General features: G+C 39.5%; 1 protein-coding gene and 1 pseudogene across 3 annotated transcripts in view; one reads left to right on the forward strand and one right to left on the reverse strand.

Annotated features, from left to right (window-relative positions):
• The window catches only part of LOC110057937 (ubiquitin conjugation factor E4 B-like), a 320,893-nt gene that overhangs the window by 109,695 nt on the left and 186,741 nt on the right, over positions 1–24,457 (reverse strand). For all 3 annotated transcript variants that reach the window (XM_089283777.1, XM_089283778.1, XM_089283776.1), the window contains 4 exons: positions 23,046–23,151; positions 11,231–11,466; positions 9,028–9,155; positions 3,379–3,477 (listed from right to left, as the gene is read on the reverse strand). In XM_089283777.1, coding sequence (XP_089139903.1) covers positions 3,379–3,477; positions 9,028–9,155; positions 11,231–11,466; positions 23,046–23,151 — 569 coding nt within the window. The remainder of the gene's footprint in view (positions 1–3,378; positions 3,478–9,027; positions 9,156–11,230; positions 11,467–23,045; positions 23,152–24,457) is intronic.
• Positions 13,060–15,363, forward strand: LOC149116759 (uncharacterized; annotated as a pseudogene).

Genomic DNA, 24,457 nt, shown 5'->3' on the forward strand with positions numbered 1-24,457 from the left:
GGTTGCCTGTTGGGATTTGTGATTGGCAGGCTGAACACCTCAGCCTCGTTATATAGGATCGCTCCATGTTTAAGAATTGCCATTAATGCAAGATATTAAAATGCTGCTGAAGAGACTAAAAAGGAGATTTACAAACATTTATATCAAGTTAAAGTTTCTGGATGTGCCACTAGATTGGCTTGTTTGTTTATTCTGACCGTGTGAAAAAGAGTCACTGATTCATTAGTTTTAATTGAAACTACTTGTGCGTGAAAATCAAAAGTGTCAAGTTACCATTTCAAACGGGCACTGATGAAACCCGGAACATGGAACATTCCGGAACATCCTGGAACATCAAATAATCATAATAATTAAGAGAAAAATATGTAAAATTAAATTTTCAAAACTGAAATAAACAAAAATAAAATAGTATCAGCTTGAAATATGAAAAGATATTTTGGGGGGTAGGGGAGTCAGCAGGGCAGGGGTTGGGAGCGTTGGGTATTCATTCAACTGGCCAGAATGAGTGCAGGTTCCTCTTCTTTCCCGCTAATTGCATTACGTCACTTTACAGCAATATGTTTTTCAACACAAACATGGACGATTCGGATGATGAAAGCCAGGTAATTCATTGCGTTTCCTTTGTTGATCCCTGATTTCATCAACATCTGGGGTGTTCGTCTGAGCATCATACAGTTGTTTGTTAAGTCAGTAGCCATAGTTTTGTCACTGTTCCGTCTTCATGTTGCAATTTATCATCCCCAGTTTTCACACTCTCCACTAGGAATGCCTGGCACTATGACACCAAGTTTAGACTCCGGAAGCCCCAGTAACAGGCAAGTTGTTATTAATAAATCATCATAGCTCGAGCAGTTCGAAGAAGTTTAGACAAGAAACTCAATGCTGAAGAGTTCTATTTCATGGAAAAACTATTTCTTCATGAGAAATTGTGTACATGCATAACTTTGAATTAATGTAATGAATTGAATAAAGAAATCACACTCGTGGACCCATATTTTTTGGTCTGATTAAAGAGTTCGAACGCCACCATCTTGGTTTTCTATGAAGAATGAAATCTGGGAATAAGGGACAGTCATGTGATTAAACTGATGGCGAACGACTGGAAGAAATGGATTAGTCTACTCAGTTGCGAGCCTTCATTCATTGTTGTCATTTTTATTTTTCTTCCTTTCTTTTTTACTTTTTTTTGTTTTTTTTCATTTTGTTTTTTATATTCCAAGCTGATACCAGTTTACATTTGTTTCAATTAAATTTTTGAAAATTTAATTTAACATATTTTTCTCATAATCATTATAATAATGCGATGCCCCAGGATGTTTTGGAATGTTCCATTTTCCGGGTTTTATTGACGCCCCATTTGAAACTAAAAAATAAAAATATCTCGTTTCATTAACCTGCACAAAGAACAAATTTCAAAACTCCAACCATATTCTCATTCATAACTAGCTGTCAGTAATTTCTTTGGTTTTGACAGAGAAAACCGCTTCGAATGAGTATCTCAGTATTGACTCCAAGAAACGTTTTAACAGCAAGACAGTATTACTCCATGAACAGCGCTACTTGATTGAGACTTGCATTCACAAACTGAAAAATTTTGCGCAAACATAAATGTTTGGACTTAATTCATTTTTCACGAACTGCACATAATGCAAATGATATCTATGGGAACTGACCTGGCAAATACCATCACAGACAAAAGCTCCCTCACCATTGCAATAGTGTATTTTGCACTGAATACAGTTGTTCCTGTCTTACAAATCACCAAGTTGTGAAGCGGCTAAGACTCATTTCTTTCAAAATTTCAAGTAATGTGAAAAGCAAAGCCATGATGGCATGTTAGTGTATACCAATGACTATGATTCCTCAACTGATTATCAAATTTTGAACTCTTTTTAAACCCATTGACAAAGTCCTGGGCTTAACCACAGTAAATGGAGCATCAGAATAAGGCCAATACTAGAATACCTGTTTTGAGGGAATACTTATTTCGAGGGAGAGTAAATTGTAGACACAAATGAAGACTTAACTGTGCATGCATCAAGGGCAGATTCCTTTGTTTCAGAGAGAATAGTACCATAAGGAGAGCAAGGGGTTACCTGAAACAAACATATAGCTTTGCGATGTCCACAAACAGTGTAGGTTGAACATGTTTTACGTAGAGCACACAAGTACCTGTCTCACACAACCCCCACCACTTCCTTGCCCATAGGGTAATTAATTAATTTCAATTAATTAATTGAATTTGAATTTGAATTAATATCAATTAATTAATTGAAAGTAATTAATTAAACAAACATTAAAGTTTACACCTCAGTGCCTTATACCTTAGTGTATTATGGCTTAGTGCCTTGTGGCTTAGTGCCTTATGGCTTAGTGCCTTAGCAGATGGCAACTCCCAAAACCATCTCAATAGTGCACACTGCACTAAAAATAGTACAGGTACAGTGCTAAAAGATACTGCCCTGATTGGTGTGCATTTCACTATACTACTGGGTTCAAATAAACACACGTTTGCAAACTTATTGTAACTTGTCTATTTTCCATTTATAACATAACTAAAGCAAAGTGCACGCTCTGATTGGTTAATTTAGCATCTACTATTTGCCCATGGGTGTACGCTACTGACGTGTGTGCTAATGTTTACAAAGCAAAATCTTTTGACAGACATTGTTTCCAAAGTAATGGCCGACGTTCTTCTGCCAGAAATGCGAAACTGTCTTCACAGTTGTCTGAAGATGAAACTTTATCAAGCTACTGGTGTGCAGTCGGTTGTCATGAATGAATTTTCATGCGCTTGTTTTCTCTTGTCACGTAAGACTACACGAACATTTTTTTGTGATGTAACTCAATAAAAGGACTTCTGTTGTTCCAATGTCTCAATGTTATGTTATAAAACAAATGGTAAACGCCATAGCGTGCACTATTGAGTTATGGATGCACTTGGGAGGTTTGCTAAGCACTCAAGAAGCTAGACTCGCACGAGGCGATAGCCTCGTGCGACTCTTACGTTTCTTTCATGCTTGGCAACCTCCCGCGTGCATCCATAACTCAATAGTGCACGCTATGACGTTTACCATTTGTTAAATAAGTGTACCAGTCTTACACTAGGAACAAAAATTTAAGACTTTCTACAGCACAAGTTCACAATCCAGGCTTTTTTTTTAAGGGGATTGCACTCTAGCCCATGTTAAATTCTAGCCAAGAAAATTGAGTCAATTCATCACCTTCTCAACTGATGATGGTTAACAGAAATTTAGTTCCAGAGGTTACATTAAATGAATGTAAAATTTCAAGAGTGCAAAGCAGTATAACTAGAAAACCAACTAAACTAAGTCATGTCCCCTCACACTTAAGTGACAATCAGTTCTCAGTACTTACATGTTTACAAAGAGCAAGAATTCAGTCACATCACCAACAAGATAATCGGGAAGAGATGCAAGCTCCATGGAAATCTTTTCTGGCAGAGGTGTACTAAGCCTGAAGAGACAAATAAACACTAAGGATAAAGGTGCAGAATGTCATATTAAGTAAAACATTTGTCAGAAAACTTTCATCAACACACAGCGATAGTAATCAATTTCTTCGAAACACATTTAGGATAAAAACTAGACATGAATTAAAGTGGCTGTCAGCCACTCAACCTGGAAAATGGATCCTCTGTAAACAGTGGAAACTGTAATGCCACTAAACAGAGTTTTTAATCCATAGGTCATATATCATTTATATATCGAGCTAACTAACTGTTCCCTTTGTGCCATGTGGCACATAGGACACATATATCGAGCAAGAAAGGCAAACTAGTGAGAAAAACCCAGATAGTGCAGAGTGTAATGTATAGGTCTGACACAGTACTCATAACACAGTTCCCGTATAACCCCTACCATTCACTCCTGGTCTGTATTGACCTAGCTAGTTTTGATGAGACATGATCTTAGCATTGTATATGTTTGATGTGTGTAGTTTCATTCACAGTCCATGGATAGCTTACAATTAATTACTGTTTGTCAAGACAGCTCTTAAATTTTACTGTAGTGTTTTACGTTGATTTTTGCTCATTTTAAATTAAATAATACATTTAAGTAGCGAACGTGACAATTTTACTCTTCACGCAAACGTTTGTAACTTGAAACTTTTGTTTTCCTCACAAAGGTATGTAACCTGAAACTCTTGTTTTCTCGAAAACACACGGAAGATGTGCTTGCATTCTTTTCACAGCTGTAGATAGATGGAAGAAAGCTGAATTTCGGAAGAAATGGAAGAGGAATGATTTGCTTTATTTAACATGCAAATTTTCTTTTGACCGATAAAGAACTAATCTAATGATCAAATTGTTGTGGAAGAACAGGTCCTGTTGCCACCTTTGGCATTAACAATAAAATCACTTAAATTTAAAATACACACTGATATTGATTGATACAACTGAGAAGCGTTTCAACGAGAGGTATTGAAAGTAAACAGTGCTCCTTGACCGAGATTATATCCTTCATCGGTGAAAGACTCCCATGAGAGACTGATAAATATGCTTTCAGTAGATACCATGGAGTCTGCAGCAACATTTGAGCAGTTTCCTGGGTTTTTGTACAATTTGACAAGTTTTAATGCCACTTACTCGGGAGAGTTTTGGCTGCGGGTACAATGTATGAACGTTTTGCTCTCTTTGATAGAGACAATTAAAGAATGAAATAAACGCACTAGTGTAGTTTGGAAACAGCAGATGATATTTCTTGAACCGAGTTAGGTGTAATCCCAAAAGACACACAGTAACAGTAGCATTCTAGTATTGTGCTAACGATGCTAGAACACATGCGTATGACTTATTAGGGTTCTACCACATGGAAAAGGGCTCAGTGTTAGTGTGTGATCTTGTATGAAATGTATTTTCCATCTGATATGTGGTTGACACTACTGCTTATTAATCTATGCATGCATTTAGAGCAAATACTGATTTTGTTCTAAAGAGAAAAGTACAGTACCGGTCAAACGTAAGTTGACAGTCACTCAAAACTTGAACGACTCGACTCGATCCTTGATCCTCGAAACTCGAAAACTTCGAGTATCGAGTCTCGAGTCGAGTCCTCCAAGTTTTGAGTTGAGTCATTTGAGTTTCGAGTTGAAAAGACAAAGAATTTATCGCGCAATTAATTTTTCCAAATACAGGTACTTGTCAATCTTGCTGGTTTACTTTTGGAGACAGAAATTTTCGAGTCGCGACTCCAGAGGTGGTAGGCGACTCCACATTTGTAAATTGGTTGCCTTCATTAAATCGATTGTTTTGTCCCTCGGTTGAACTTCTTTCGATCTGGAGTTAATTATCATTCAATTCAGAGTAACAACAGAGTAACAATTCTGATGATGACGCTGAGTTTCGTTGAAATCAACTGTACGAAGGGCTCGATAGAAATCAGAAACGTTAACTCTCGAAGCGCATACGGAACTCGAAATCATCAGCTTCTTCCAATCGGTTGTTTGTTTTAAAACTTGGTATGAACACATTCCTTTTGATTCAGAGCTATCTTTAATTCATTCGCTGATGATTTCAGAGTAACTTTTCCCGTCAGTTGTCAATTCAATGCTAGGTTTTGTTTTTATGGCTCGATAGAAGTTAGAAACTCTTGAAGCAGGCTGTTTCCTGCAGACAAGAAAATACACGTCAAAATTGAAAGATCTTATCTTCCGCTGAAGTTAAGATCACTAGTGGAGGTTACTAGACGTGGGAAGCAACGATTCTGATTGTCCAGCCTGTCATTGTAAGTCATAAAAAAAGTCAACACAGTCGTTTCGTCTGAGATCTGTCTAGGTTTTTTACAAAGGCACAGGAAGTTTCATTTGTAGCTTAAAACAAGTTGCTTTGTTAAACATGCCTTAATGTAACAGAAGTTGACATGACATGAGTAATTTAATGCTGCCAAGCAAGTTTTGCAGTTTGATCGAGTTGCACACAAACATAATCCGCGAAAAACATGAAATCATGCAATCCTAATTAATTAATTGAAATTGATTAATTATACAAACATGAAAGTTTACACCTTATGGCCATAGTGCCATAGTGCCATAGTGCCTTATTGCCATAGTGCCTTATTACCATAGTGCTTTAGCGATGTCAACCCCCAAACCATCCCAATAGTGCACTCTGCACTAAAAATGAAGTCACAGGCTACTGACACTGTTAAGAAATAGTGCAAAGTGCAACTGTAAGAGAATACAGAAGGAGACGTGACACTGCAAATCCTTGTCCATCCAAGACGGTTACCACAATGAAAGTACTGCTTCTTCTCCGATCACCAATGCTAAGCTTACCGAAGGCGTGACCACGTAATAAAATCCCAGTATTTCAGGTTCTCATTTTCTTTCCTATTCTTCTTTTTTTTATTGTTCTTCATTTTCCCCACCAATGTAAACAATGTAAGTGATTTCATCCCCTTACATTTACTTTCTGACGGCTTCTTCATCTTTGGTGTAGCCCATCCATTGCCCTGTATGGTAAAGTTTGACTGCTCCATCGATATAAAGTTGCATATAATTTATATCTTTGATGAGATCTAAAACTGATCATCAGTTAAACATTTATGATCATAGGTTCTGGGTTCAGTTTCAAGTGTGGGATTTGTAATCTTTGATTTTGGAAATAAACTACTCTGTTCAGCATGGAATCCAGCAATACCACAAGGACAGCACCACATCTCATCCAATCAACAAAGCTGAGCCCCGCTCGGCAGGGTTAGTACTTGGTTGGGTGACCAAATTATAAGTGAAATGTATAATTCGGCTCTCCTCAATTGTCCTGTCCGTTACTCACCTTAGAATAGTAAACACGGCTATACTGAATTTGATTTCAAACTTACTTGAGCCTGATGTCCGAAATACATTTCAGTACATACATGTACATGTGTATAATTATTATTAACATTTTCACTTCTTGACTAGTGGATTGTACAAGTGGCAAAGTGGGATAGTTGTTGCACTGTGAGTGGGAACAAGTGACTTCAAATCTCATAGGAAGCAAAAATTCTTTTTTCTTTTAATGTATAGGTTTACACTAAGAAACCATTATTTTACCAAAAGGCCACATTTGTCTTTCCATTTCTTGTGTTTAAAAATTGTCTGGAGCTTTTAATCATTGATCTCGATTACTATGCAACTGACAACACTCCAGGCATAGTCAATTGATTAACTGATAATTGATATTAATCGATAACAATCAATATCAATCTTTGATTCATATGGATTGCTGATAGCAATCGAAGAAAATCGATGAAGAAAAAAGTTGTGAGTTATCAAGTAAGAAATGGTGAGCATGCAGCATGCAACTATCAAGTTATGGATGCATGCAGGAGGTTGCTAAGCATCAAAGAAGTGTAAGAGTTGCAAGAGGCGATAGCCAAGTGCGACTCTAACCTCTTGAGTGCTTAGCAAACTTCCCAAGTGCATCCATAACTCAATAGTTGCGTGCACGCTGCATGCTACATGCTTACCATTTCTTTTATAACATTGAGACTTTTAACATCTTTCCTCGGATGGAAGTATTTATTGAATGTCCTCCTGCTTACATGAAGTCAAAAGCACAATCAACTGCATGAAAATGTTCGTTCAAAAATCTGCCAAAGCAACACATCAACATTTTTCTTGGATTGCAGTGAGTTAGTTTGTTTTCTCGATCTGGGACAAACAAACAATTTCAAACTGCTCAGTTAACCTAAATATCAAGCTAACAACAAACAAAACTTGCTGTCAATAAAAACTGAAAGCCAGGCAAACTGTAAATAATTCATCAGAGGCTACCAATGTTCCAAACTTTCAAACTTCCTTTACTAAAGCTCGGTAAAACTATTATCTTTAATGTTTTTGGAACAGAAGAATTTTGTATGTAAGGCTTCACTTAAAACAGAAATTTGTTAAAACTCTCATGTACAAGTTTTGCTCGCCGAAAGCTTTCGACGCCAGAAATGTTTACAATGAAAGCTAGCTTGTGCTGAATTTTATTGTTGCCTATCGCTGAAAAATTATTTCTAAAATTGCTGCTATGCATTACTAACCTCGAAAGGTTGATACAGACCAGTTTGTTGTTTTTTGGTAAGTCCGTCTCAAAGTGTCTTTGTTCAACCAGCTGTTTCAACTCCTACTCGCTTAAATTAGCAAACATCTTAGGTGGAGGCCCAGTAAAAAACTAGAGCTCAAAATTTGGTCTCTTACAGGAATAATCTTCTTCATATCCAGAAGAATTATTAGATTTTGCCATATTTTAGGAGAAGAAAAAAAGAAGAATTATGTTTTGAAAAGTGCCAAAATCGATGAAAAAAATTGCAGAGAAAAAGTACAAATAAACAAACTGATTTGAGCATGCAACCCACCAGCAAATGGTTGGGCATATGTGACCTTCCACAGGAAAACGTACATTAATGCTTTTCCGTTTAATGGTTCTAAGCGTTTGATAGTCATTTGTTTACTGTTAGAACGGTTTAGAAAATCGTTAGAAGTGTTAGAACGTCCACTAAAATTTTCACTCTAGCCGTTTATGGCATTGGAAAAGTTGTAAAAAGCGTTTTCACCGTCCATTAAAAGCGTTAGTAAAAACCGTTCAAATTTCCCTTCAGTGGCATTAAAAGATCTTGAAAGCGTTCGAAAAGTCATTAAATTGAAACGTTGACTGTTTAAGTTAAACACTCAACTGGTTAAGTGTTGAATTAAATCTAAAACAATTGTGAGTAAGCTGTTTTTCATTCATGTGGCGTACTTTATCTACGAGGCGAGAGGTGAAATATCTGATTTTTTGAAAGAAGAGTTTCTATAAAATTAATTCTATGCAATTGGAGTTTCAACATATTCCGAGCAAGCAAACAAGCAGACAGCACTTCATGAGTTGTTTTGTTCAGATCCAGCTTATTTTTGATGAATAATTACAAGCATACCTTGTTTCCCCTGGAATGGCCACTCACCGAAACTTCTCGCACGTTTGTACTCGAGCCATTTGCACATGGATGGAAAATCATTCATAAGAAACTGGCTTGATACACTCAAGATCAAGCTTACCCCTTTTTGCTGGGATCCACAAGCTTCAATATCCATGTAGCCATGAACCCAAAGAATTTTAAACATCCACGTAGTAGTTCCTCATCAAGTAATCCAACTTCAGAACAAGCCTTACCATTTTCAAGTTTCTGCCAATAAATACAAGAAATTAATGCTAAAGAGAGTCTTTCACACATTTATTATCAAACCACTGAAGCATTATACCCCCAAGAGACTACGATCTGAGTTATACTCTTGACACCCAAAATGAAGTACTGTAAACACTGGTGGATAAGCCACACCTTTTTACTCAAAATTTTCCTTAAACATTGGGGATGTGGCTTATCTGCAAGAACATCTGGACAACGTGCCATAAATTTGCATAAATAAACACTTTTCATCGAGACTTTATAAGCTTGTATAGCAAACTAATAAGAACTTCATAAAACTACTACTATCAGAGCTAATAACAGAGTATGTATTGATCATTGCTTTTTCACAAGTTTGGTCGTCCCTAAAACAGTCGTTTTTGTTCATAAACATAAGCTTATATTTCTTGCTGTTAAACGGCATTAAACCTTTGTTAAAAAATCTTTTAACCAGTTTAAGATCGCCATTCTAGAGCAGCTAAACGTCATGCAGCAGGGAATTTCCATTCTCCCAAAAACCTGTTTACATCATGGAACTGAGTTCAAAGCCATTTGTGTCCAGTACTATGTCTCCTGGTGAAATGCCTGGCTACATGTGCTAAGCTAAGAATGAACAAATGAAAGTGTTCTTCCAAGGTTGTCGTTAAATGAAAAATTCAATTAAAAACTGACAGGAATAAAAAAAAATTGGTTGAAAAATACCAGAGAAAGATCCAACACATGTCAAAGTCCGTAGACATAATGCCCATGCTATTGAGAACTAAAATTATAGGTAAGGGTTTCAGTTTGAAGTCAGTTCTCTGTTTTCAGTGTTTGTGAGTTTATGTGGGTTTACATTCAACAAATCAAGAAATGCACATGCAAAGAATCGTTCTAAGATTCCACTAGTGAATTATTTTGATATCTTTCCAAAAACTTGCTGGGATCTCCTGCCAACAAAATCAATACCATGTAATAACAAGAAATGTAAAAGCAATGAAGCAAACAATAAAATTGAAAATTGAATTGAATTGAAATTGAAAATTGAAAAACTTTTTTCCGAAATTTGAGTTGCCAGACTTGGGGGTGGCTTATCTGCGAGTGCAGCTTACCTGCAAGTGCGGCTTATCCCTTGGTGCTCATGGTAATCATTTTGTTATTGCACATTTGATTTTACTCCTCATTTTTAACTTTCACTATTCAAGTAGGACAAATAGAGAATTCAAAAGTATTCAAAATGAGACACTAGATGGATTAAGGTGACTCACTATAAAAGGGAAATGAACAAACATGGCCAGTTGCTAATCAAATAATTATAATGCAAACTAGTGCCTATGAAGTAAAAAATAATTCCTACTTATTTGAAAGGCTTTTTAAAGTAAAGAAGAATGGCGTTTTCCTTTTTGGAATATCTTTTTTCGTTTTAGAGATATTCATGTTTTTGTATTATGCAAACGAGGAAAGTGATGACGTCATAGGTGGTTCCTCTAAAACAGCACAATACTCAATCGAGAATATCCACCAAATATCCCCATTTGCAACCTTTTCAAGTGGGACAGAGGGTCTTGCTCGGAACACACATGGTTCCTATATTGTCTTAACTCTCCGCATTAGATTGGCGGGAGTGGATGATCCTTGTTTACGATAAAATCTGGGAATTTTAGTCTTAATTAAAACAGAGCCAGTGGCATAACTGTTGTCATGGCAATGGCAAGACAGGTGTCATTATGTTTCTTTTGTGATGTACATTTCTGGTGCCAAGTTTAAAGAACACTGCTTTAATATTTCTAGAGTTATTCTCGATTGAGTGTTGTGCTGTTTTAGTGAAACCACCTATGACATCATCCCTTTCCTAACAAAAACGTAAATATCTCTAAAACGAAAAAAGATGTTCCAAAAAGGAAAGGGCATTCTTCTTTACTTTGAAAAGCCTTTCAAACAAGCAGGAATTATTTTTTACTTCATAGGCACTTTAAAGATTGGTGACTGATCGTGCCAGTGGCTATTTGAACAACATGAAGAAACTAGGAGTAACTGACAGTTTGATCAAGAATTCAGCATTCTAACCATAAGGCATGAACCTGTTCAAAGGTTACCTTGATCTGCTCTCTCCATTTCTTTAACAAGCCTTTGTTTCGTGAAGCCATAGGTGTTTCTATCCATTCACTCTCATGGGACTCTAAATGTTCAATCATGCGAGTTAGGTCACGATGAGCTCTTTGTCTGCGCAAATGCCTCCTGCAAGCTGGTAAAACCGCCAAATGATGGACTTGAATGGCCATAAAGAAACACTCAGTAGGAAATTTGGGCTCCAACCAGGCATTTTTACTATCTGTCAGAAATAAACAAAAATACTCTTCAGAGCATTATACAATTTGTTATGATAATATTGAATAATTAATTTTGTATTATATAATAAGTCAATAATTCTCGCATTTTGATTGGTTCTCACCTATGATCTATTAGAGGATAGACACAGATGACATCACTATAACAAATATTTTCCCTTTGTTTTTTTAAAATGACGGAAAGTTTTAAGAATTTAGATAATATTTGACACAACTAGGCAAAGAAAAATGTAGAAAAATGTCTTGTTGAGGTGGTGGAAAAGTACAAGAGCAGAGAGATGAAAGACAAAGACATTTCTCCCCAGAAAATGACACTATTGTCTTAAAAAATACTCGAGCAGTCTCAGTTGTGCACGACCAAACTAAACAAAATTGGTCTTGGAATGATTTCAAGGAATAAGAAACCATTACTTTGCCTTGAAAATGACATGACATGACATTAATTTATTTAAAAAATTCAACTTTTCTCAGTCTCAAAATAATTGTTTACACAGATTGCCAGGAAAGAAATATTACAACACCATGTCTTAAAATAAACACATAACCTTGCTTTCTGACATGAATGTTCCAGTTCATTTCAGGGCACAGCAGTTGGAAAAGTATAGCTCACAACAGCTCATGGCTGTCTGTATCTCAGCTAAACAATCTCAAAATTAATGCACTTGAGAATTACCAACCACAGAGGACACAAAATTTCTGCTGTCACTAATGTTCTTTTCATTCAAAGTTCGAATTGAATGGCCTCCAACATGTCGATGTTGACTGCAACTGCAAGTTTTCTGAGCGGCTTTTTCAACTCCTGCAATATTTGAGGCAACATCCGGGTTTTTTGGGCCCACAGGGGTGCTCTGATGATAAAAACTAACTTGACTTTTTCAGCATTTTGTATAAGATCTTGCAAAATTGCATTAAGATTCTGCTTTTGCTGTTAGTTTTCTGTTCCATGACAAGTGACACTTGATTGAAGTTTGACAGTGGCATGATTTCCCTGAACCGATCACAATACTTTTCCTTGCATAGCAACCAATGAGTCTGCTTCATTTTGTATAGAAAATAGATCATGTCAAATTGCTATTTTATTGTTGTGCTTGTCAAAGTGGGCAAAGGTCCATCTTTCAAGGCATGTTCAAAGATTTTGAAATAAACAGGCATTTTAGTATAGTTTTTTCTTTATCATATAGAACAAATAGGTTCCATGTTGCCATGCCTCTGTTCAGTAGTAGATCACAGAAGATGTCAAAATGTGGTAAGAACATCAGTGACACACTCAAACGGTAAATTACTTACTTATTCCTCTTCGTTCCTGATGGAACATAGGTCCTCAACTAGAACGCACCACCTAACCCTATTTTGTGCAGTGCACTTTGCCTCATTCTGGCCCTATACCTGTTGCATATGTAGTAATATGCATGTGTAATCAGATGCATCAGCACATTCTATCACATCGGCACGCACTATGTATGCATAATGAGTATGTATAATGTAGTTTCTTGAATAATAAATCATTCGATCATTTACACAGCAACGTGTAATATGGTGGCAGTAGGTTAAACCGTTCTAAAGCATTTTAAAGCATCATGGCTTCGCCTACCTCTCCATTCCCGTCTCTGAAAACGATGGGCGACGATAAACATGACATGGAAGTGTACATCGAAGATTTAGTGGATTATTGTGTTATGCAGAACTGGTACGACCCAGCGAAGGAAAGTGACGAACAGAAATGGACTAAACCGGACAAAGCGATAGCCTGCCTTCGAGCATCTCTGTCTCCAGCAGCGAGATCGATATAAAAGTACAGTTTGGGACTGACCAAAGAGAATCAGAAGAAACCTCACCTAGTTGTGGCTGCGTTGAAAGAATTTTATGGCGCTAATATTGGGGTTTCTGGCGAACGACAGAAATTTCTTGGCCTCATTCAAGGCAAAAGCAAGTCTATTGCTTCGTGGGAAACAAGAGTCCGCAACCAGGTTGCACAATGCGAGTACGAGAATTTTGCTGACGAGCTCATGAGAGATCACTTCATCGCTGGTTTAGCGTCCGAAACGCTTCACGTCAAACTGATCGGCAAAGGCCACAGGCATTGTGACGTCTCACAAACAAAGGTTACCTTGAAAGAAGTGGTCGAAACTGCGAAATGCTTTGAAGCCATTACCTACGCCAACCAATTGATGAGACCGCTAGAGGCAATCAAGAACAGGTGAACTTCACAAGCAAGCCGAAAACTGGAAAAGAAGTTGTGCACCGGCAATCGACACCTTGTTATTGGTGCAATGGCAGCCATCAACAACCTCGCCAACAGCACTGCCCTGCGTACGGCAAGAGAGGTAATAAATGCGGAATCATCGGCCATTTCTCTTGTGCTTGCAAAAGCAGACCAAGTCATCAGAAACCACATCAACAGTTGAATTTCGTCGAAAGCGAACCGAGTGAGGAGGCTTTTGTGATCGATGGCGAGAAGACAGCGTGGTCTGACAAGAGGCCTGGAAGAAAATTCTTCGCCCATCTTCACTTGATACACGGTGGCAAAACGAAAGTTGTGCAAGCTCAGATTGATACCGCATCCACGTGCAATACTATGCCTGAAAGTTTGTTGCAAAAGCTGTTTTCCAGTGCTAAGATTTCAAAGACAAAGACCACAATCAGCACGTATGGAGATCAGACTTTGCGGCCAAAGGGTCCGGTAACTCTGTGTTGCGAAAGGAAAGGGAAACTACCTCTTAGAGTTCCTAGTAGTAGACATCCCACAAGGAAAACCACCACTTCTCAGTGGTCGAGATGCACAGGCTCTGCACTATTTAACGATCTATGCAGACGAAACTCATGCAGTTGACAGAGAGCGCACCGATAGCAAGACAGCAACGCCCCGTTCACCTCCCCAACCTGGAATGATCACAAAGGAAGATGTTCTAGAACACTACGCCAGCGTGTTCAGACCAGGCCGCCGAAAACCACTAGGCAGCCCCTTGCATATCGAAATGGACCCTGATGTCACCCCTGTCCATGCCCCAAGGCGTCGTGTTCCAGTGGCCAAACTTGACAGAGTCAATGACGAACTAAAGAGGCTCTGTGACGACGGAATCATCAAGCCAGTAACGGAACCTACGGAATGGCTCTCCAATATTCTGGTCAAAGAGAAACCTAATGGAAAGCTGAGGATATGCATAGACCCAAGTCAGACGATCAACAAGGCAATCAAAAGACCGATCTACACCATCCCAACAATCGAAGAGAAGCTACCACTATTGACAAAGGCGAAAGTATTTACTATTGTGGACGTATCGGAAGCCTTCCACACCATTGTATTGGATCATGATTCGTCACTGCTCACCACATTCCTGGGGCCAAACGGATGTTATTGTTACACACGCATGCCATTTGGTATCTCTTCGGGACCAGAAGAATACCAATGTCGACAGCATGAGTTCCTGGATGGCCTCCAGGGTATCATTAACATTGCTGATGATATCTGCATATTTGGATGTGGTGACACCAAAGAAGAAGCGGATATTGACCATGACCGAAATTTGATCGCCCTATTAGACAAGTGCAGTGACTATGACCTACGACTTTCCGTGAAGAAGCTCCAATTCAAGGCCAGCTCGGTTACCTTCATGGGACACAAACTTACTGACAAGGGCGTGGAGCCTGATCCATCTAAGGTGACAGCCATAAAGGAAATGCCAAGGCCAACAGACAAAGCTGCTGTTCAACGTTTTCTGGGCATGTGTCAGTACCTCAGCAAATTTTGTCGGAACCTGTCTGAAATCGTCCTACCCCTCAGGGATTTAACCAAACAAGACGCAGTGTTTGCATGGTCCAACATGCATGAAAACTCGTTCGACTCAGCAAAGCAACTCATTGCCTCAGCAACTGTTCTTTGATACTATGACCCGTCTTCTCCTGTAACCCTCCAAGTCAACGCGTCAGAGAATGCCATTGGAGGAGTACTTTTGCAGGACGGCCAACCAGTGTGCTTTACTTCGCACACTCTTAGCGCCATGGAAAGGAACTATGCCCAGATCGAAAAAGAATGCCTCGCGATAGTCACCTGCATGAACAAGTGGCATCAATATCTTTACGGAAAGAGCAACATCACAGTTCACACGGATCATCAACCTTTGGAGGTGATCTTCAAGAAGCCTCTGAACCTGGCCCCACGCAGGCTACAAAGGATGATGTTAAAGCTCCAACGGTATCAGTTCACAGTCAGCTATAAGAAAGGGAAAGAACTATAAGTAACAGACACTTTGTCGCATGCGGCCATCAACGATCCAACTTTAATTGACATTCAGCAAGCCGAAGTGTTTCACCTTGAGCTAGCTGAAATGAACCTCAAACCGAGTCAGGTTACAGCTGACACACTACAACGCATCAGAACCGAAACCAGCAAGGACCCTGCCATGGCAGCTCTGTACGAAACAGTAATGAATGGTTGGCCTGACGAGAGGAAAGAAGTTCCTGAGCCACTCAGGTTGTATTGGAGCTACAGGGACGAAATCTCGGCATACGACAGTGTCCTTTACAAATCACACCAAGTTATCGTGCCTACTTTGTTGAGACCCGAGATGCTTAAAAAGATCCACACGGCACATCAAGGCCCTGATAGCAGTATACAACGGGCCTGTGAAGCTCTCTTCTGGCCTGGGATGCAAAGCTGCCATTCGAGAAGTGTGCTTGGCCTGTGGAATTTGTGCTCAGTATCAGGCTGAATGGCCAGTCGAACCCATGCTCTTGCATGATGTACCCTCACGGTCCTGGTCCAAGATAAGTGTGGACCTGTTCCAACTCGATGGAAAGCATTATCTTGTGATGGTAGACCATTACAGTGATTATTTGGAGCTGGACTATCTGAGGAGTACAACAGTTAGTGCCCTTATAAAAGTTATGAAACGAAATTTTGCCCGTCATGGCATCCCGGACGAGTGCATTAGCAACAATGGGCCGCAATTTGATAGCTTTTTTTTTTTTACTTACAACACTAACTCTATTTACATTATATTGCTCTAATTATTTACACTATTTAAATTACAATAACTAAACGACTTACATTACTAACAAATACAGTTACACGACTTACACAATTAAGAAATACAGTGACGACAAGGGGCAAAGAAAAAAAACAAAACTGAGAAGAAAAATAGCTAGTTATCATTACAGCTTGAGGTTGTAGTACAGAAACATAAAAAAACAGACCAAAGGCATGTGGTACATTAAAAGTAAAATGAGTTATACATCTGACAGGAGATTAGAAATAGATTAATGGATAGGAGATAGATAACCCTACAGAAAATATAATCTAAAATATTAATTAAATCCTCATGTATCCTGTAAGAGGTTTCCATTTCTTCGTGTCTCCACTTTTTGTTTCTATCTCATATTGTAATTTTAGTGTGCATATGAAAAGCGTAAGATTTGGATGATCATTTTTAGCGAGCCATATGTGATATCGTGCTAAGAGAAAGCAGTAATTTATAAGAAGCGCAAATTGAGAGATATCTGGCCTCAGACCCAAAGCAGTAATATTTGTCAAAGCATAATCTCTAGGAAGTAAATTTAAGTTTTTCAGCCATTCAGTAAGTTTAATCCAAAAGTGAGATGTTTGACGGCATGACCAAAAAAGATGAATTATTGACTCAGAGGAGGTGTGACAAAAACTGCACTTTTCATCGCCCTGTAGACCTATTCTAAATAAAAAGTGATTAGTTGGTACACGTCTATGTAAGAATTTAAATTGAAACTCTATCAGCTTAGTGCTCTTTGTGCATTTTTTAGCTAAAAGATAGGCAGCATTCCAATTTATGTTGTCATTTATTGGTAGGCCACAATCCTCTAGCCACTTCTTTTGACTTGACTCTGGGGTTAAACTCTTGTTACTAATCAGTTTTTTATATATTATTGTAGTTGGCAATTTGATAGCTACGAGTACTCGCGATTCACCCGGGATTACGGTTTCAACCTTGTCAAGTCATCTCCATACTACAGCCGCGGTAATGGGAAAGCGGAATCCGCTGTAAAAATCGCCAAGAATATCCTGAAGAAGTCACGTCATGAAGACCCATATCTTGCCCTCTTGGCCTATAGGAACACTCCTCAGCAAGGACATGCTTACTCACCAGTGCAGAGACTTATGTACCGAGGGCTACGTGACCTTATTCCCATGGCTACAAGTCAACTTCGACCGCAAACAGCCACGCCAAGATTGGTGGTGTTATTGTAGGAAGAAGACACCGATCAAAGATGCAGTATGACAAGAAGGCATCAACGCTACAGAGGGAGTTCTCACCAGGGGAGAAAGTATTTGTGAAGCCTAACCCCAAGAATAAACACAAACCATGGATTTACGGCGAAGTAGTCGGAAACCCAGCTCCAAGGGCTTGCCTGGTAAGCACCCCGTTGGGGCCCATTTGTCAAAACCACAGTCAGATCAGGAAAGCCCACATGAAGCCTGTTCACCACTATCAAGTGGAGCCGGCCGACTTGGAAACAACATCTTTACCTGGGGCAGACGACGTGCCAATGGAACAAAACCAACAGTCAACCCAACTGATCGCAGAACAAAACCAACAGACGGACCAAACAACTGTAGAGCAAAACCAACAGGCGGACCAGCCAAGGCCGGGGGCGCTGGATCTAGAACCTACACAACCGAGTGTCACGCAACGGAGATTGACAAGATGTAGAAATATGCCTGCTAGGTTTAAAGACTATGTTATGAACATTGTGCACTCTCTCAGACCAGTCAAATGACCATTAACATTGACCGAATGTCTCATGATCACTGTTATTTTACATTGTATATATTTTCTTTCCTGTTTCTTTTGTTTTGTTTCTTTCAAAAGGGGAAGGGTGTTGCACATGTAGTAATATGCACATGTAATCAGATGCATCAGCACATTCTATCACATCGGCACGCACTATGTATGCATAATGAGTATGTATAATGTAGTTTCTTGAATAATAAATCATTTGATCATTTACACAGCAATGTGTAACATACCCACTTAGGGTTATGGTCAAAATCAATCAATCACTTTGCCTCATTCCACGCGAGGTGTTTCCTCTCCAACTCTGCCATTCTTGTACATCGTCAGGTGTGCTGGGGTCTCCCTCTCTTTCGCTTCCCCCTGTGGGTTCCACTCCAGTGCCCTCTTGACTACATGTCTATCTGGTCTCCTCAATGTGTGGCCGATCCAGCCCCAAGCTCTTTGTGTTATCTCTTGCTCTATTGGTTGCTGCCCTGTTTGTCTCCAAAGCTCCTTGTTGCTGATTTTTCTAGGCCACCAAATCTGCAAGATGTTCCTCAGGCTGTTATTGATGAACACTTGCAACTTCTGCTCCAATTCCTTAGTCAGCCTCCAAGTTTCAGAACCATACAAGAGCACCGCCTTCACATTTGACCTAAAGACTCTCAGCTTGGTCTTGGTTGTTAGTGCTGTGGATCGCCATATTGGTCTCAGCATCACAAATGCCTGTCTAGCCTTTCCGATTCGTCCCTGAGTGTCCTCATCAGTACCTCCCTTCTTGCTTACAATGCTCCCAAGGTATGTGAACTCATCCACTTCCTCAATCCACCCCCCTGCAACCATCACACCATCGCCACGTTTGGTACCAATACACCACAACTTTGTCTTGGTGGCATTGATCTTCAGGCCTACCTTCGCACCTTGCACCTGCAAGGCCCGTGTCTTATCCCTCATATCTTGAATTCTGTGCAATAGTAGGGCCAGATCATTGGCAAAGTCAAGATATTTAAGGATGTCGTAAAGGTCCACTGAATACCTCTCTTCCTGTCAAAGGCTGTCCTTGTCACCCAGTCCAGGGCGACCAGAAACAGCACGGTAGAAACAGTAACAGGGAAAGATAATTATTTGAAAAAATCAGAACAATACATAATAGGTGTGTCACGACAATTGGGAAGCTATGGCTAATTACGTGATGACATTTTTCAGCAAAAGTTTCCTAGAATGTCTTCAGCATGATATAAGCTCATTTCTGTTGTTTGGGATTAAAATATTATGAAATATTTCTCCCAAAAACACAAATTACATTTCCTTGTAACGTTTGAATAAGATCTAGCCTCCTTTATCCTATACCATTTGATGTTGAACTCAACGTTCTGGTCCTTCAGGCTCCATATATGCTTGCTACCCTCAGTTGCACTTCTATACTTTTTGCTTCAAAATGAGCATATATGATTTCTATATCTTAATTTAAATGGGGTGTCACAAAGTCCGATGTATGTCTCTTCAGTTGTTTGTATAGTGACTTCAGTCTGGTGTAATTATTATACTTTCAATGTTACAGTTGCCATCCATGGGGCACATGTCTGGTTTCCGGCAGCTACAATTTTTCTTATGTTCTTCGAGATTTGTAGAATTGCTGATTACAGCTTTGTTGTGGCTGGATATAATTGTTTTGACGTTATTTATGCCGCTGTAGCTTAATATAAGAGTGTTCCAATTGAAAATTTTATGCAGTGGGTTAGACTTTGGGAAGTACTGATCAATAAGGGAGATGGAGCATTTTCCAACATTTTTTTCCACATTCCTGCTGTGTGGTGGGTTGTACCACACTATATTTCTCTGTCTGTTTTCCATGGCTGGGGTGTCTGGCTGTAGTGGGACACTTAGTGACAATTATGCAACATACCGTATAGTCTTGAAACTGGTCGAAACCGGTCTTAGAAAAGAAAACATGTTGTCCGAGGTCGAAGCTAAGTTGTTTACTGTTATCTTTGCTCCACTTCAATAAACCTCAGAAGTACTGTTTACTTGCCTTGAACCTCATCCTGGTCCAGCTACAAGTGGTGGAGAGCCCATTTCAAATATGCCTACCACTATCAAGGAAATTCAAGGCGTCGTTGCCAGTTTAAGCGAAGTTGTCAAGGGATTAGTTGGCGCCATTCAAGCCGCTCACACTGCACAAACAACCGGGTCACAGGCTACTCTGCCTGAAAATCCTGCTGTTCCTTCTACACACGTAGCCAGCCTTTGCCTACCAACACTCCAGTTACCTACATTCCGTCAGGAAACGAAAGTTCAGGATGATATTGCTGATCTTCTTGATCATTTTCACAAACAGACAGCTCAAATTCCTGTCACTGTTCGCCTGTCGCTCCTTGAGCAGCAATGTATTGGTGAGTGGCCATGCTAAGCGCTGTCGTTTTGTTGTAGCACCGAAGATTTCACTGAGAAAACCCCACAGGAGCAGTTGGAGTGTTTTGTCACGAGTTTACGCAAAGAATTTCAAGAACCTGCTGACTTGAAATGCCGCTGCCTGGCTTCTGAATTGAGTGCCATGAAACAAGATCCTTCGGAATCAGTTGATGAATTTGCTTTCAAATACAAGAACATCCTTCACCAACTCGACAAACTGGGTAAAAGTCTCAATAAATCCTGTCCAACGTGTTTAACTCCAGTTTATTTCCAAGCTACAACCGCATATCACACGTCCTCTGGTTCTTCAAGTGCAGAATGTAGCTCAGCTTGAAAAAGCCATCAAAGCCGCTCAATGGATCGAGCATTCATTCATTACTAGCGAGTTGCCTACGCCTTCCCAACAAGATTCTTCGTCAACATCAACAGTTTCTCATGAAATCCCCCAGTGTACAGTCCTTGTCAACACTTCTGAGCAATTTTGCAGCGACAATCGGCCTTCTCAGGAGCAAAGATCTTGTTGGCTCTGCAGTCACACACAACACTCAGCTCATGATTGTCTTTGCTGTTCACCTAAGAAGAATAAGAAACCGCCAGAAATATGCTGCAACTTTAACAGACTTCTCTCTGAGAGCTGCAAGAAAGCCAATAACAAGTGTTCAGCTGGAAGACTTCACGAATGTTTTCAGTGTCACCAATGGGGATGCAAAGCTTTATGTCACAAAATCGTGCCAACTCAGTCTCTGATAGCGGGAATTCCTCCCTCCAATGAACCTTCTGATGTTGAACTGTCACCCACCACTCAGCAACACACTGTATTTGGCTTACCAGCTGTTGCCAACCCGGGTGGTACACTCAAAGAGTGCCATATCCTCCGGACTCCCATTGTCTCTGCTGGAGAGAAGCCTCCTTTACCTCTTGACAAATGCTGTTCAGTGTCTCTTGTTAGCCGTTCCCAGGCTGACCTTGTTGACTCTAAGCACCCTCAGTTGAAGTATGAGTCACTTGAAAAACCAGTTGCTGTCTCTGTTGCTGATGCAAAGGCTCAGCTGCAAGCTGTTGGCACAATGGAAATTCCCATACAGTGGAACAATGGCAAAGAAACAACATTTCAGATGCTATTAGTTCCTGGTCTTTCTTGGCCCATTCTTTTTGGGGAGAACCATTTGCACTCTACACAGGCCTTGGTGGATCATGCTGACCCTAGCATCCACTTTTGACATCCTGGCATGTCCTTCAAAATCACCTGTTCTCTTCAGAATCCTCTTCCAGAAGCATCTCATCGTGGTAGCAACACCCATGCAGGCATCACCTGTCTACTCACAGGAGCTCCATTGCCAGGCCATTCACCAGGACCTTCAAAACTAAATCGTGGACTGAATTTTGTCTCTGTTTACCTCACCCTGGGTACATCACTGCTGTCACTCTCACACTCAGATCTATGGGTTCATGGTCAAGAAATTCAGCCTGGTGTTAGAATTTTAAGTGGTCCATTTCAGCTGACAGCTGCCACTGATCAACTTCTTCCTGTTGTTTCCTACCATGCATCAGTCTGCAATCTCACATCAAGTTCAACCGAAACCATTAGTGAACATGTCATCTCTGACTTTCAGTCCCTGTATACTATTACCCTAGCAGTTGAGTGCAAACGTAAACGGACAGATATCCCACAAAATGTTATTCTTGAACATCTTTGACCAATTCAGGATGAAGACTTGCAAGTTTATGAAGATGCAGCAGAGAATACTGCAAACATTCTTTCAGAAAGCTGGATGTGCTGGGCTAATGGACAGGCAGCCATATCACCCACTGATGGTGAACCATGTGCAGACATCCGCCCTGATACTGAGCAAAAACAACCCTTACAGAATGCCACACCCTCATTGCAAGAACATAATGTAGTTTAACCTCGGTCTAATGCATTAAGTCCAGATTTAAACAAAGGCGCACTTTCATTTGAACAATATCTTAGCTCATTGTCAAAACCTCAGTGTTTTGCTTCTGAGGCATGTAAAGCAGTTTACCAACGTTTACCAGATGCTAGAGACATTCTTGACCGACATGGAAAACTGAAAGGACTTGTTACCAAATGACCTTTCTTATCACTGAAAGGTGGACCTCATGGGGGTAATTACCTCGTCTTAGATGTCAAGCTGTTTCAAGAACTGAACAAGTAAACCCTCCAAGAAGGGGTGGACTCATGAGCAAACTTAAAGTTTTCTTTTCGTTTAAATTATTACATGAATCATTTGTTTCCGTTGTTCCAGTTATAAACTTAAAACCCAAGAAGGGGTGGACTGTAGAGCAAGAGTGCTTAATAGTTAATAGAATAATAGTTAACACTTAGGCTCAAACCCAGCAGTTCTCCTTGAGGACACAATGTGACTTAAAAATTATACATGAAGTACCTAAATCCTGCTTCCATTCTGCAACTTCTTGTGAAGTGAGTTTCAGCCTGGACTCTTGAGATATATCTATTCTTGATTTGGGATGATGGAAATACAGACTGTCCACCTGTTTATCAATTAGAACTTACACAGATCAAAACAACACTGCTTTCTTACCACCTGAATCTCTTAATAAAAAAACATGTGCAAAGTTTGAATCCAGAATTATTTTAGGAGTGATTACCAGTAAATTGCCCTGTAAGAGAGTTTCCTTTCTTTTCCCGCTCAGTGAAAGACAAGAGGGAACCTCTACTTGTAACTGCTTGACTTCCTTTCATGCATCCTTACATAATAATTAAATGAATGCCCATGCTCTGATTGGTCAATCAGCTATGGTTATTGTGCCAGTAAACTCATGGAAATTTCGCATGTCTGAATTATTATATAAAAGCAATAGACCACAAGTTTCTATGGTTTAGAGGCAAGTTAACCCACTTGGGATGTTGGAAGAACACTCAAAGAATACGTAAATCACTCGCCTGCTGCTCGTGATTTACGAATTCTTCTCCTGTTCTTCCGACATCCTGCATGGTTTATCAGCCTATAAACCATCAAAACTTGTGGTCTATTGCTTAAATAAACTATGTCAGCATATTGCATGCCGTGCTTTCTCATGCAAAACTTTGTACATGCAATCAGATTTTGAGCTGTTTTCTTGGCAATAACAACTAATTACTTGAATTCAGACCTTTTGACCATTGCTTTGTTACAGAAAATTAAATAATCTAGAATTGTACTAAAGTTCTACAAAACAATGAATGACAAAGAAACAGAAGAATTGAACCAAATTTAACTTCATTCAAGACTATGCTATCTAGCATAGCATTTTGCAAATTGCAAGCTGGGTGCAGATAAACAAATTAAACAGTTTTCAAATAATATTAAAAATGTTAACTTAATAACCTGCTTATCAAAACTCTTGTCAAGCTCTGTTGGCATTAAGTAGCTTGAAAGCGTGGATTAATGTACAGCAATAGTTGCTGGAAGGAACTGAGCAACTAGCAAAATATCAAAAATTGCCAGTCATTCACTGGACAAAGTTTGAAGTTTTTTGACAAACCCATTTAAGTGCAAAATTGCCAGTTGCAACTTTGTAACCAATCACAATGCACTGAATATTGTCAACAGTCTCATAAATGGACAGCATGAACAGCATTTTGAATCCTTCATTTATACCATACCACAGAAACTACGGCCAATCAGAATAACGATTACAGGAAAGCCATTGGATATTTGACAGTATTACACCCAACCTTCCTATCATGCGCCGCGTGTATGCAGCATTGATTGTGTTGGCCACTGTATTTTCTGTGGTGTGGTATAAAATAGTTATGCAACACTCTCATGGTATACCATGGAATATCCACCTTGTC

This window comes from Orbicella faveolata, unplaced genomic scaffold (assembly GCF_042242905.1).
Source record: "Orbicella faveolata isolate gen_17 unplaced genomic scaffold, um_ofav_v1 contig_12, whole genome shotgun sequence".
Taxonomy (NCBI): domain Eukaryota; kingdom Metazoa; phylum Cnidaria; class Anthozoa; order Scleractinia; family Merulinidae; genus Orbicella; species Orbicella faveolata.